At 43.3% G+C, this 14,203-nt stretch overlaps 1 protein-coding gene across 6 annotated transcripts in view; it reads left to right on the plus strand.

The window, feature by feature from the left end:
* med15 (mediator complex subunit 15) overlaps nucleotides 1-14,203 on the plus strand; it is a 73,237-nt gene that overhangs the window by 24,688 nt on the left and 34,346 nt on the right. For 4 of the 6 annotated variants that reach the window (XM_033043430.1, XM_033043427.1, XM_033043428.1 and 1 more), the window contains 3 exons: nucleotides 5,942-6,135; nucleotides 7,659-7,874; nucleotides 9,925-10,254. In XM_033043430.1, coding sequence (XP_032899321.1) covers nucleotides 5,942-6,135; nucleotides 7,659-7,874; nucleotides 9,925-10,254 — 740 coding nt within the window. The remainder of the gene's footprint in view (nucleotides 1-5,941; nucleotides 6,136-7,658; nucleotides 7,875-9,924; nucleotides 10,255-14,203) is intronic. The other 2 variants (XM_033043429.1, XM_033043432.1) reach the window with 1 other exon arrangement.

Genomic DNA, 14,203 nt, shown 5'->3' on the forward strand with positions numbered 1-14,203 from the left:
GGGGGTTTTCAGATTGTTCATGTAGCTTTCAGGGCTATTACGAGGAAATATGAGTTTTTGCATTGTATTCATACGGTGTGTAGAGAACACTGAATAAAAATGTGTGGAAAGAATCTTCAATCATGTTCCTCGATGTTTTGGAAACCTGCAGAAATGTTGATCATTTAGCCCACTGTACTTACGCTGAATTTTTGAATGAAATGTCTATTCTTTCTTCATGGTCCTGTCGATTTGTCTCCAAGTATTTATACAATTCACATATCAAAGTCTGCTTCTATTTCATGCATTGTAATCCAGATCACAAATATGTGTAATTTTCTACCATCTGTAGTCACTTGTTTTTCCAGAAGAATTCGCACCCGAAATGTCGTCTGTTCATTTCCCTCAACAGATGCGGTCTGTTCCACTGAGTTCCTCAACAGTTTTTACTTTGCGAAAGATTCCAGCATCTGCAATCTTTTGTACCTCGGTAGCTTTCTTCTGGTTCTTTTATCTTCTATCAATCATTCATTCTGCCAGTGTTATGTTTTTCTGAAGAAGGGTCTCGATCTGAAATGTCACCCATTCCTTCTCTCCAGAGATGCTGCCTGTCCCACTGAATTATTCCAGCATTTTGAATACCTTCGGTTTAAACCAGCATCTGCAGTTCCTTCCTACACATTATGTTTTTTGTTATTTATGCTAACAAAATCCCTTCCTGGGCACTCTTTCATTGGAGTTGTCAAAGGCCTGGGATTCTCATGAGTTAATGTGAATTATACATTTAGTGAAGAGACTGAAAATATTACGTGTTTTTCCTGTCCTCTGTGAAATCATTTATCGCATCTATGCTTGGAATAAGAGTTCCTGTTTTGCAAGTTTGGTTTTGGGTATGTCAGGGTCAGCTGGAATTGATGTCCGGGGAGGATGTTGATGCTAATCCTCCCAATGTATTGATCAACCATCCTCCCAATGTATTGAACAGTTTTGCAGCAACATCATTGGTGATAGTTCAAAGCTTTAAAGTGTTTGCTATAGGCAGTCTGACTCTCAAGCATCACTTTTGCCTGAGAGCTGCCTGACCCTCAGATGGTCAAAGGTTGTCCTGACATATTTGTGGTGCTCATGAATTTCATCATCCATTGCTTTGGGAGCCATCTCTCAGCAATGGATGATGAAATTCATGGTGATCTCACCCATCTTCACCCCCACATGTTGTAACACAGCATCTGAGTTGACATTCTGACCTATTTTCCATTTATATGCTCAACTAAGGTAGGTTTCTAATAATTGGTTGTCTCTTCTCCTTACCTCTCTTTACTTAACTAATTAAGTAATCCACACTACTCTAGTAAGGCTTATGTATTCTATAAGCTTGAAGTGAAATCTTAAATTTACAACAAATGTTAGACAGAAATTAAATGCATGATCTTTGGGCCAAACAGCCAAAGGTCCTCGGTGATGCCATTAATCATAACCGCCTTCAAGGAAGGATAAAGACTAATGTTGATCATTGCAGAGGTGACTCCCTGCTGACACCCATGCAAGCATTGGCACATAGGTCCACCTCAACCGTCTCTTCCCAGCTGCCAGGGCTACATTCAGCCCATCACAAGTCACAGTGGACATGATCTTCACATTGCGATAACACAAAATAAATGCAGTGAAGAGCAACAATGAATTTACAAGGTTTTTTATCCCCTCAAAAGTTTTCAATTCTATCAACTGTATCTGTGACAAACGAATCAATCGCCAGTGAAAGATGGGGCAAGCCAGGCTGTCTCTTTATATTAATACGCAATTTATTGTCACATGTACCTAGGTACAGTAAAATGTTTTGTTTTGCTTACAACCCGCTGAAATCAACCTGCAGACCTCACCTATGTCCACAAAGCATCGCCACTTTTCCGACAAAGTCACAATAAGTTCATCGAACAGTCTTATCTTAATTCTTCCTGATTTCCCCTCAAAATGTTGCACCTTACCTCTGAACAGCTTAACAGACAGACAGTTCAAGCTTTGGGAGTCTATTCCAGAACAAAGCTCATCTAATACAACGGTTGCAGACAACGCTCTCCAATCAATGACTCATTCATGTGAAGATGATCTTACACCAAAAATCCAGAAGACCAAGACACTCTACCCACTCGCCCCTATTGTACAGCACTGCTATCTAAAGGTCCATAACAAGACCTTGGGGAAAACGTGGACTACATCATGATGAATTTCAAAGATTTGTGCATGTATATCCACAGGGCTCTCTTCCACTTCATTTAAAAGAGATACATTATGTTCCTATTGCCTTTCCTCAGTCTTCCTGTTCAAATGCATTGCCTCACACTTCTGTGCATCACGATTGTCAGCCATGTGTCTGCCATGTTACCCTCTCTGCCTTTCCTTGTTGTTAACTGTAATCTGAGTTTGTTTATTTGTCATATAGTGTGGCAGCCATTTGTTATCCATTCCCAACTTTTCCCTTGGTTGTTCCAAATGACGCAGTTGGTGACTGCATTGATGAGTCTGGAATCACATTAAACTGGATAAGGATAATAGATTCTTTTCCTTAAAGGACAGATGTTAGCCAGATGTTTTACCTGCTCCAGAACTTGCATTTATTGAGACTACATGAATTTCAAATCCCTTGTTACCATGTGTCAGAAAGAACTGCAGATGCTGGTTTAAATCGAAGGTGGACACAAAATGCTGGAGTGTGAAGAAGGATCTCGACCCAAAACGTCACCCATTCCTTCTTTCCAGAGATGCTGCCTGACCCGCTGAGTTACTCCAGCATTTAGTGTCTTGTCACCATGTTGGGATGAAACCCGTGCCTCGAAATATAATCCAGGTCTTTGGAGTTTTCAAGGTCATGTCCTCTGCACTCATAGAAATGACAGTCATTAAATTGTACAGTATGGAATCTGGTCATTCGGCGTAGAAAGTCCACGCCGGCCTGTCGTTTTAACCCCATAGTCCAGCATCTAGTTCCCAGTCCTCTGTGCTTGTGATTCAAATACTTATCTAGACAGTTCAAGAATGTATTGTATTGTATTTATTAGTTGTATAGATGCATTTATTGTACTGTAATTAATTTATTAGCCCAGTATTTAAAAACATACAATGAATTTGATTTGCCATACAGTCACACCAATAAAGTAGCAAGACACAGAACTACATAAAAATTAACATAAACATCCATCACAGTGCACTGTGATGGAAGGCAATAACGTATTATCTTCTTCTCTTCTTTTCTCCCGTGGTCGGGCAGTCGAACCATCCGCAGTCGGGGTAATCGATGGACGGAGATACAATACGGAAAACTTTGCATCTCTGTCGAGGAAAGAGATTTTAAATGTTTCCCCCAACTCCCACGTAATAAAAAACTAAAGATACACTAAAACATACATTTAACAACAGACTAAAAACAACAAAAGAAGAAAAGGACGAGACAGACTGTTGGCGAGGCTGCAATAATACTGCGCCACTCGGTGGCCCAGCTTCAACCGCAATCCAGGCACTCGCCACTCTCTGGGTGATAAAGGTCCCCTTTTATCATTCAAAGTCAATGGGACAGCTCCCTTTGCTGCCCTGCTGCTGTGCTAGGCTGTGTACTCAGTGTGGCCTTGATGCGGTCACTGCTGGGAACCCAGGTGAACCCAGTTCCTAGCATCGCAGTGCAGGTTCAGAGCTGTATCAGCTCTGGGTGGCAGGGGATTTTGGCACCAGTGGGGGCTGGGGGGATTTTGCAAAAATTAAAAACATTCAACAGTCCTTGAGGTTTTTTAAAGATCTATAAAACATTAGCATACTAAAAATCAGCTCAGTAAATAATACTAACTTAAATAATAAATGCTTACCTTATTCCAAGCAGTCGATTGTTCCCATCCCCAACACAGGAGCTGTGAAGTCACACAGATGATGATGCTCCACTAGACCCATCTGAGCAGCTCGGGAGCACCCGCAGTCGATGATGGCAGAGTGGCTGAGGCCAATGCCGTTGCTGGAAAAAGGGAATTGCACAGGATTGTTGGATGACTTCCAGAACATGCGTTGCATGAGATGGGAGATCTGCCCCGTTCATTGATGTCAAGTGCAGGAGAGACCAACTTCCATAGTTCACTTTTTGCTTTCAGTTCCAAAACCAGTTTGTATCTGTGTGGCTTGACACTTTGGGGTGATTGAAGGAGGTGGATTGAAGAGAATGGAAGCATTAGTGGCATGGGTATTGGAGGAGGGGGAGCTGTTTCCAGGAATGGTTGGGGAAGAGGGTGGGGTCAATGAGGGGGATTCCCTCCTCAGATGCTACCTCTAGCATTTTGTATTTTACTTATTTAGAATGGTTTTTGGAAGCAGACAATAGCGTAGGAATGTGATTAAAATAAAGGACCTCAGATTGTACATTGAAGGAACTTAATGATTGGAGAGGTCATTTTTTTGTCAGAGGCTGTTTTGCACCGAGAATGGATTGAAAGCGGAGAAGGAATGAGTACACAGAGAAGGTGCTGCCAATGAAAATTGTCTGCCGTTGGTGATTGAAGGAGGTGCAATCTATAAGTTGGTTTCAGAAATTGGAGCAATAAGAGCAGTCGATGAAGAGCATATGGGTTAGAAACTGGAAATAATAATAAGAGGTTGGTGTGAAAAGATATTCAAGGAGAGCATGAGGAACTGAGGTTAGATAAGAGGGAAAAGTAGCAGCGGGTCATGTTGTTGGGATGCTGAGGCAAGAGAAAATCTATAATGAAGAAATGGTTACAGCCTGGATCTAGAGGTTAATGCTTTATTCATAAGAATAAATAGGCAATACAAATGTACTGCTTGCACAAGTAAGGCACTCTTTTTGTAGCTTGAACTGATAAGTAACAGGTTACATCATTCTCTAAACCTGCCAGACAATAACTCCCTCAAACCAGAAAGGATGTGGAGAGGATGTTTCCACTATTGGGACAGTCTAGGATCAGAGGTCATAGCCTCAGAATAAAAGGATGTGCCTTTAGGAAGGAGATGAGGATGAATTTCTTTAGTCAAGGGGTGGTGAATTTGTGGAATTCATTGCCACAGACGGCTGTGGAGGCCAAGTCAATGGATATTTTTAAGGCAGTGATTGATGGATTCTTTATTCATAATTCTTTTTTAATGAGACTAATGGAAGAAAAATATCGTCATGATTAATTCATGTGCTCCCTTGCAGTAGTATTCATTTACAAATGGGGTTTAATGGTTGGATCAGTACTGCGTCTGAGGGGTAATGTGTGTAGGAAGGAACTGCAGATGCTGGCTTACTCCGAAGATAGACACAAAATGCTGGGGTAACACAATGGGTCAGGCAGCATCTCTGTTCCTTGTTTGTTATTTGTACCTTTTCATACCTCTATTTTCCCTACCCCTGACTCTCAATCTGAAGAAGAATCTTGACCTGAAACATCACCTCTTCATTTTCTCCGGAGATGCTGTCTGACCCGCTGAGTTACTCCAGCATTTTGTGTCTATCTAAAGGGTAATGTATTGTGAGCCCACAATTCCACATTCCACAGTAACTTCTGTATCACTGCAGTTCTAGGATTTTTTATGGTGCAGATGAGGTCTTAAGATTGGGGTAATAATTTTTATAATTTATTTGGTGAACCACATTGATTACCAATTGCTTCTCAGGGGTTTTCAGCAGAATGGCTTGCTGTCACTTGAAATAAAAATTAAATTGTACATAGGCCTGGAAGGTAACCTGTGATCATGTTGAGTGCTGTGTGCGTGGCACTGTGCTCTTTTGAAGCTATTAAGCTCAACTGAAATTTGTGCCTTATAGGATTCCTAACTTTTGATTGACCTGTACAAACTGTTCCTTCCTGTGAGTAACGTGAGGCGCACTTTGCCTCGTTGAAGCAGTGGCCAGATCCTGAGTCAGTCTTGCACTTTGAACAAGAGGAACAAAGTTAGTGATGTTCTCGTTTGCAATCCAATCCCCCAGCCCAGTTACAGATGCAGCAGATTGCTCAGCAGCAGCAGCAGCAACAGCAACAGCAGCAACAGTTCCAGGCGCAACAGGCTGTGCAACAACAGCAACAACAACAGCAGCAGCAGCAACAGCAGCAGCAGCAACAGCAACAACAGTTCCAGGCACAGCAGCAGATAATGAAACTGCAGATGCAGCAGCAACAACAGGTACTTCCCTGTCCATAACCCAGTTTACAGCACATGGCCATCCATGCCATGATGCTTCCAAATGCTCATCAGAATCATGAAATATTGCATGTGTAACTTCAAACACCCTATGGCTAAAAGGAATTCTCTTTGAGTCTCCTCCAGATCTACTGCCCATACCATTGCGTTGAATATAGTTTTACAGCATTATAGTTACTGCTGTAGAGAAAGGGCAAATTAAAAAAAGTGCAGTTTGTGAGATTAGGTTTTGAGAGGACCATTCAGTGGTCTGATAACGGTGGAGAAGGAGCTGTTACTGAATCTGGTGGTACGTGTTCAAGCTTTGGTATCTTCACCTGATGGGAAGGGGTGCAGAGGGAATGACGGGTGGAAATGGTTCTTGATTATGTTGGCTGCTTTCCCTGGGCCACCCAAAATGTAGATGGAGCCCATGGGAGAGAGACTGGTTTATGTAACGAACTGGGGTTCATTCACAACACTTTGCAATTTCTTGTGGTCTTGGGCAGAGCTGTTGCTAAACAATGGAATGATGCATCCCAATAGGATGCTTTCTGTGTTAGAAACATAGAAATTAGGTGCAGGAGTAGGACATTCGGCCCTTCGAGCCTGCACCGCCATTCGATATGATCATGGCTGATCAGTGTCAAGAGTCAAAAGTGTTTGATTGTCGTATGTCCCAGATAGAGCAATGAAATTCTTACTGCTACTGCAGCAGCACAACAGAATGTAAGCATAGTACTCTGTAAACAATATAATAAACAAGAGAAAAAATGTGTTCGTTCCAGGACAAATTGTTGGTGATGTTTACACCTAGGAACTTGAAACTCTCGACCATCACCACTTAGGCACCATTGATGATGAGCTTGTACAATACTTTGTTTCCAGAAGTCAATAACTGGCTACTTTGTCTTGCTGACATTGAGGGGGAGGTTTAAGAAGGAAGTGCAGATGCTGGAAAATCGAAGGTACACAAAAATGCTGGAGAAACTCATCTGTGGAGCGAAGGAAATAGGCAACGTTTCGGGCCGAAACGTTGCCTATTTCCTTCGCTCCATAGATGCTGTTGCACCCGCTGAGTTTCTCCAGCATTTTTGTGTACCTTTGAGAGAGAGGTTGTTGTCTTGACACCATGTTACTGGGCTCTCTATCTCCTTGCTGTACTCCATCTTGTCATTGTTCAAAATCTGGCCCACTACGGTGGTGTTATCTGTAAACTATTTCATAGAGTTAGGGCAGCATTTGGCTGCATATTTATGAGTAAACACAGAGTATAGTAAGGAGCTGATGGGGGTGCTACAGTTAATTCACAGCTTTCATCTCCACCAGTGGTGAGCAAGGCTTGGTAGTGATGGGAACAGGACTATCATTATATGGCATTGGATCTGGCACTGGTGGGTATAATCATGTCGCCATGGCATTTGGAACCGATCTGGTGGATGCTGCACTGGCAATAATGAAGTAGGGTTGGTGTGAGGAATTTCTTGAGCTCATGTCACAGTGTAAAATCCTCTTTGTTCACACAGAGATTGATGCAACAACAGCTCCAGCAGCATCAACAGATCCAGCTCCAGCAGCTCCAGCAGTTGCAGTCTCAGTCTCAACCCCAGTCACAAATGGCACCACAATCCCAACCACAGCCCATGGTTGCACAGGTACCTGGCCAGGCGGGCCAGGTTTCCATGTCTTCATCCTTGACGCAGCAGCAGCTACCACCGATCAAGCTTCAGGCCCAACAACAGGTAGTCATCCTTGTGTTATTAACTGGGTATCATCGTGCTGTGGACCGTGACGTTGGCATCAGGTACTGAGCTACGGGGTAGCCCTGGAGTGGAATAACTGGCATCTCTTACCTCAGTGGTGATGCAGAAAGATTTTCATTTAATGTCAGAAGATCAGCTGTTCTGATGTAGTTCAGGTGGAGCTTTCTTGTGTGTTAGTCTCAGCTTTACCTATGGAGTGAAAAATCCTGGGATATTACAGGACAGGAGGTCATTGGTCTACTGTATCTGTTCCTGCCCTTGAAAGCTCCCTCCAAATAGCTCTCATATGCTTCCAATCTTTCCTTTTTATTTATTTTTTAAAATCCACTTTTGAAACTTTTTTCTGAATCTGATTCCACCACCCTTTCAAAAGATTAATGTCAGATCACAGCAGGTCTCTAAAATATTTATCTTGTTCTTCAAGAAATTGCAGATTCATTTCCCCTACCACTATAAACAGTTTAATCCATTTACCAAAGCCTGTTAACCCCAGTAATGTAGATGTGTTCTGTTGCAATGGCCTATGCCCTTTTCTGTTGTAAAGTGAACAATCTTGGGTTATCTACTTAAAGCCAGAGCCCTACTCAAATATGCTGCATTAACTTAGTATAAAAGATACTTAAGGCATATATAATGAGTGTCAGGAAGTAGCTGATGATTTTATTTTGAGCCGAAGAGTGTGATCTCGACTCTTACATTTGAAGCCAACATAACCGATCATGGCCGCTGAGGCCCTGCATATTGCCAGAGGATCCTGCTGCTGTGAATAGCCCTGCCCATTGAATTGGCTTCATCGAGCCTCAATGTTTCAATGGCTTGTGCCATAATTGATGCAAATATGGTATTCAACATGCAATATGATCTCACCACAAAGTTATTCCAGAACATGCATATTTCAATCTTAATTTAATTTCTGTTCCTTGATTAGCTGGATTTAGCTGGGAAATTCACAGCAGCGGAATTAAAATTTCAACGTTGTCAATGATCTTGGAATTAAGCAATGCTTAAGGGGTTTACACAAGGAACTGGAGATGCTGGAATCTGAAGAAGGGTCCAGACCCAAAACGTCACCTATCCATGTCCTCCTGAGATGCTGTGTGACCTCCTGAGTTACTCCAGCACTTTATATTTTGCATAAGAGCTATCTGGTCCATTGTTCTTGTGTCCTGGCTCGTAGGAGAAATTCTATTCTGCTGCCTTCCCTCACCAGACCTGTAACTGTATTTGGTACCCTTTTGGAAGGTTTTATGGGATCTGACTAAAAGTGTATTGCAGATTACATTTCGTCAAGTAAAAAGGCTATGCCCCTGTCCCACTTAAGAAACCTGTACGGAAACCTCTGGAGACTTTGTGCCCCACCCAAGGTTTCCGTGAGGTTCCCGGAGGTATTTGTCAGTCTCCCTAATGGTCTAAAGTGGTGTCCGCATCTTCTATAGAGCATAGAAGAAACCACTTTCCACCATTAGGGAGACTGACAAAAACCTCCGGGAACCGCACGGAAACCTTGGGTGGGGCGCAAAGTCTCCAGAGGTTTCCGTTCAGGTTTCCTAAGTGGGACAGGGGCTTTAGTATCATCTTGTATCTAGTTTTTACCATAAATCATGTTTTTATGAATTTATTACGACACGACGAGGGCTTTAGCTGGTCGTGCCTAAACATTCCCCCAATAGAGCAATCCCATCTGTCCCATTCACCACCTATCACTTCTTTGTAGTCTTGTAACTCAATCTCTCATGGGCATGTCAACTACCCATTGATTCTTTGCTTATTATCCAGCATTAAAGACAATTTGTAGCGGGCAATTAACCCACCATCACATTTTGGGACGTGGAAGGAAACTGGAGCACCTGGCAAGCCTCCTCTGGTTAAATGATCCTTCTTGGTGTTACTTCCTCCTGTACATTGATTCTGCACTGATTGACAGTTTAATTCTGAAAATGTTTCAAAGAACAGAAGTACATCAGTGGAAATGAGCAAAACTTCAGTACAAATCCAATTAATTGGCACATCTTTTATGCTTTTGTTTCAGGTCCGTGCGCAGTTTCCTCAGGGACAGACGGTCCAGGCCCAAGCACAGGCCCAGGCTCAAGCTCAGGCACAAGCTCAAGCCCAGGCTCAGGCCCAAGCCCAGGCTCAAGCCCAGGCCCAAGCTCAGGCTCAGGCTCAGGCCCAGGCTCAAGCCCAGGCTCACGCCCAGGCCCAAGCTCAGGCCCAAGCTCAGGCTCAGGCCCAAGCTCAGGCTCAGGCCCAGGCTCAGGCCCAAGCTCAAGCCCAGGCTCAGGCCCAGGCCCAGGCTCAAGCTCAAGCTCAAGCTCAGGCACAAGCCCAGGCCCAAGCACAAATGGGAGCAGGAGGGCAGGTAAGGAAAGTGTGAGTGTCTGTCGTCCTGCCTCAATGCATGAATTGATCAGGGTGTGGTGGGATTTCTGGTGTATTACTTTGTTTCTGCAGGTTTCTTTTCCCGGCTGTTAATTGCACGTTTTTGTAAAGCACCTGCTTCTGAATAATAAATCAGCCCTCCCTCCAATTCTTTTCTCCCCCAAATGTGGGTATTTGCAGCCATAGGAGAAAATGGATATATGTCAATGTATTTAATACTTGCTGGTTAGCCTGCTTTAGCAATGATAGAGGCATGGTTCAGATATCATGTGTTTCACATTTTAGGTGGTCTAGTTTCTGGTGCAGGTCTGTTGCTATTCCACTGATGTTCTTTCCTGAACCAGGGTGCAGATCTTCCCCGACTTCCTGCTGAAATCAGTGCTGATGTGTTGCGTATACCCAAACAGACTTTGGTTTCCAGAGCTAAAGTCACCATCACCTCCTGGCGTCTTCCCCTGCTGTTCCGGTGAATGTTTATGGAGTCCACCAGGGCAGCTCCATCTTGTGCAGGTACTCAGCTCTTGAGCTGGGAAATCTGCCCATGAGCCTGCTTCGGACTCAACCTGGCACAAAATGGCCACCCCAGTCATTGACTGGTGACATCGGTTCCTGGGTTAAAAGTAATGTAATATGGTTTTATTATTTGTTTGAGTTGGTTTCAATGATTTTACATGATTTTTAGTATGTAGTCATGCTGTTTAGATAATTCAGTTTCAACAAGTTTAACATTTTTCATTTTTAACAATATGTTTATGTACATTGCATCATTGGTGGCCTGTGCCAAGGGGCTCTGACAAGGACTCGAGTCGAGGGCCTCAGTGATGTCTGCCTGTACTGAGAGTCTCTGACCTGGGGGTGGAAAGATTGGTGGCTGCCTGTACTGAGAGACTCTGACCTGGGGATGGAGCCTCAGTGATGTCTGCCCGAGGGTGGACCTTGTAATGAGACTGACTGAACTTAACGTTGGGCCATATCAGTGCTGGGATCCAGGATCCCTGGTCTGGACCATGCTGTTGGCCACACTGGAACAATAACTAGGCACAGGGTTAGATGGCCAGCAGTTTTGCAAGATCTGCCCTGTTAACTTGTTGTTTCTGATTTAGTTCGCAGACTTGCCAGATTCAGAACTGGCCCAGGTGTGGTGATGGAGTCAGTGTAAGAGGTGGAATCAGAGTTAGCTTTTGCTGGCAAAACATTTATTTCACCTTTAGCAAGCAAGCTGAGAAGGCAGGGAAAGCAAAGGTTCAGTAAAAATCAGAAATTGCAGATGCTGGAAGCTAAACCACAAACAGTAATGTCTGAAGAATTCAGTTAGTCAAGCAGCTTCTGGGGACAGAGAAACTGTTCAACTTTTCATATGGAAGACACTTTCTCAGTTCTGATGAAGGGTATTTGACCTGAGCTATTAACTGGTATCTCTTTCCACAGATGCTGCTTGACTGGGTCAACTCTTCCTGCTTTTCTGTTTGTGTTTCAGATTTTGAAAACTTGGAACAAAAACACATGCTCAGCAGGTCAGACAGCATCTGTGGAAAGAGAAACGGTTATCGTTTAAGATTGGATTTCATTCATCACAACTGATAATGACGAGCTAAAGAAGAATATTTAATTGCAGAGAGGGTGACCGTAGGGAATTTCTGGACAGTTACAGAGTGCCAAAGCAGTGTTTTGCAAGTAGCAGGTCAGGGTGATATAACGAAGATGGAAACATGATACAGCAGAAATGGCCAGTTCTGATACAAAAAAAAAAGTGTTTTTTCTTAGTTGATGAATTTGTGTTGATTCTGGAGGGCTACAAAGTGCCCAGAAGGAAGATGAGGTCCTGTTTCTCAAGCTGCCATTGGATGCCATTGTACCAGTACAGGAAGTCACAGACAGAGGTCAGGTTGGGAATGAGATGGAGAATTAAACTGTCGGACAACAGGAAAATCAGTGTCACACACGCAGACTGAGTCCACGTGCGCCGCCAAGTGATTGTCCATTCTGCGTTTGCTTTCTCCAGTGTAGAGGAGACCGCCTTGTTAGCACTGAATGCAGTAGAAGATGTGCAAATGAATTGCTGCAGACTATTTGGGTCCCTGGATGGTGAGAAGGGAAGCACTGAAAGGGCAGGTGTTGCTTCTCCTGCTGTTGCACGGAAAAGTACTGTAAGATGGGGTTGGGGACAGAAGAGCAGACCAGGGAGTCACAAAGTAAATGATTCCTTCTAAGTGCTGAAATGGGTAGAGCAAGGACAATGTGTCTGGTCGTTGAGTTTTGTTGGAGAGGTATTTTACTTGCACATGTAGACCAATCTGGTCTACTTTTACTGTTTGATTTGCATCTCAGCAGTTAATGCTTATCTGGCTGAAAGAAAGAAGTTAACATGTGCAGTCTGAATAGTCACGCCGGTGATTAGGCAGACATTACAACAAAGAGACAGGCCCTTTAGCCCAACGAATCATTGTATAGCTTTCACATGAACTGCCGTTGAAGTCCATGTACTTAACCTGTGCACGTGTGCCCTTCACTCCTGTTTGAATGTTTGCGTGATGGCCGGTTCATAGAAATGCCAATACGTTCCATAGCTTCAACTCTGCATCAATAAAAACATAGTTTTAAATTCTCTGTGCAGTGGGGAAAAATGCTAGAATCTGGTGTTAACGCTGTGGTAACAGAACATTTAGAATTCTGATTTTTGGAACATTGGAATGTCTTCTGAGGCCAAGGTTACTTGTACAAGAAGGATGGGTTGCACCTGGACTGGAGGGGACCAATATCCTGTAGGGAGATTTGCCAGTCCTATTCTGGAAGGTTTAAACTAAAGTGGCAGGTGGTTGGAAGGTCAGCAAATGGGAGGGCTGATGGGAAGCCAGAGATTAAAGTCAGTAAGTCTCAAAGGAAGGCCAGGCAGTATTAAGCAATATGGTGTAACTGATGGTCTAAAATGTGCTTATTTCTTCACGTAGTATCGTGGATAGAGCAGATGAACTTAGAGCATGAATCACTGTTAGCCACTCTGATCTTGTGGCCATTACGGAGACTTTGTTGCTGAAGGGACAGGGCTGGCAGCTCAACATTCTAGGGATTTGATGTTGCAGACATTATAAGGAAGGAGGTAGAGGGTGAAGATTTGACTTTACTAATCAGAGAGAATGTCATGGTGGCAGTCAGAGGGGACATACTGAAGGGTTTGTCCACTGAAGCAATATAGGTAAAACTCAAAAAAAGAAAGGTGCAAAAACTCTGATCGGATTATACTGCAGGTCTCCCAATAGCCAGTAGGAGATAGTGGAACAGATATATAGATAGTTTACAGAAAGATGCAAAAACAATAGGATTTTCATAGTGGGCAAATTTAACTTTCCCAATATGGACTGGAACTTATTCAGTGCAAAAGGCTCAGACGGGGCAGAATTTGTTAGGTGGATCCAAGAGGGTTTCTTGAATAGTATGTGGATAGTCCATCTCGAAGAGGGGCCATACTGGACCTGTACTTGGAAACAAGCCAGGATAGTTGACTGGCATTTCAGTGGAAGAGTATTTTGGGAACAGTGATCACAACTCCATAACTTTTAAACTAGTTAGGAGCAAGGATAAGCTTGGACCTTGGGGAAAGGCACTAAATTGGGGCAATGCAGAATACAGCATTATTAGGCAAGAGCTACGGCGAATAAACTGGGAGCAGTTGTTATTGGCATTTGACATTTGGGGGTCATTTAAAGGACAGCTGACCAGAGATGACATGTTCCAATAAGGAGGAAAGAAAAGGATGGCAAGGTAAGGGAACTTTGGATGACCAAAGAAGTTGTAAATTTGATGAAGAAGAAAAAGGAAGCATATGTAAGCCTTAGATAAAATCAGGCAGGGCTTTTGAGGAATATGGAGTAAGCAGGAAAGAACTCAAGCGGGTAATTAGAAGGGACACAAGGGGCCATTGGCGAGTTGAA

Source organism: Amblyraja radiata, chromosome 25 (genome assembly GCF_010909765.2).
Source record: "Amblyraja radiata isolate CabotCenter1 chromosome 25, sAmbRad1.1.pri, whole genome shotgun sequence".
Classification (NCBI taxonomy): domain Eukaryota; kingdom Metazoa; phylum Chordata; class Chondrichthyes; order Rajiformes; family Rajidae; genus Amblyraja; species Amblyraja radiata.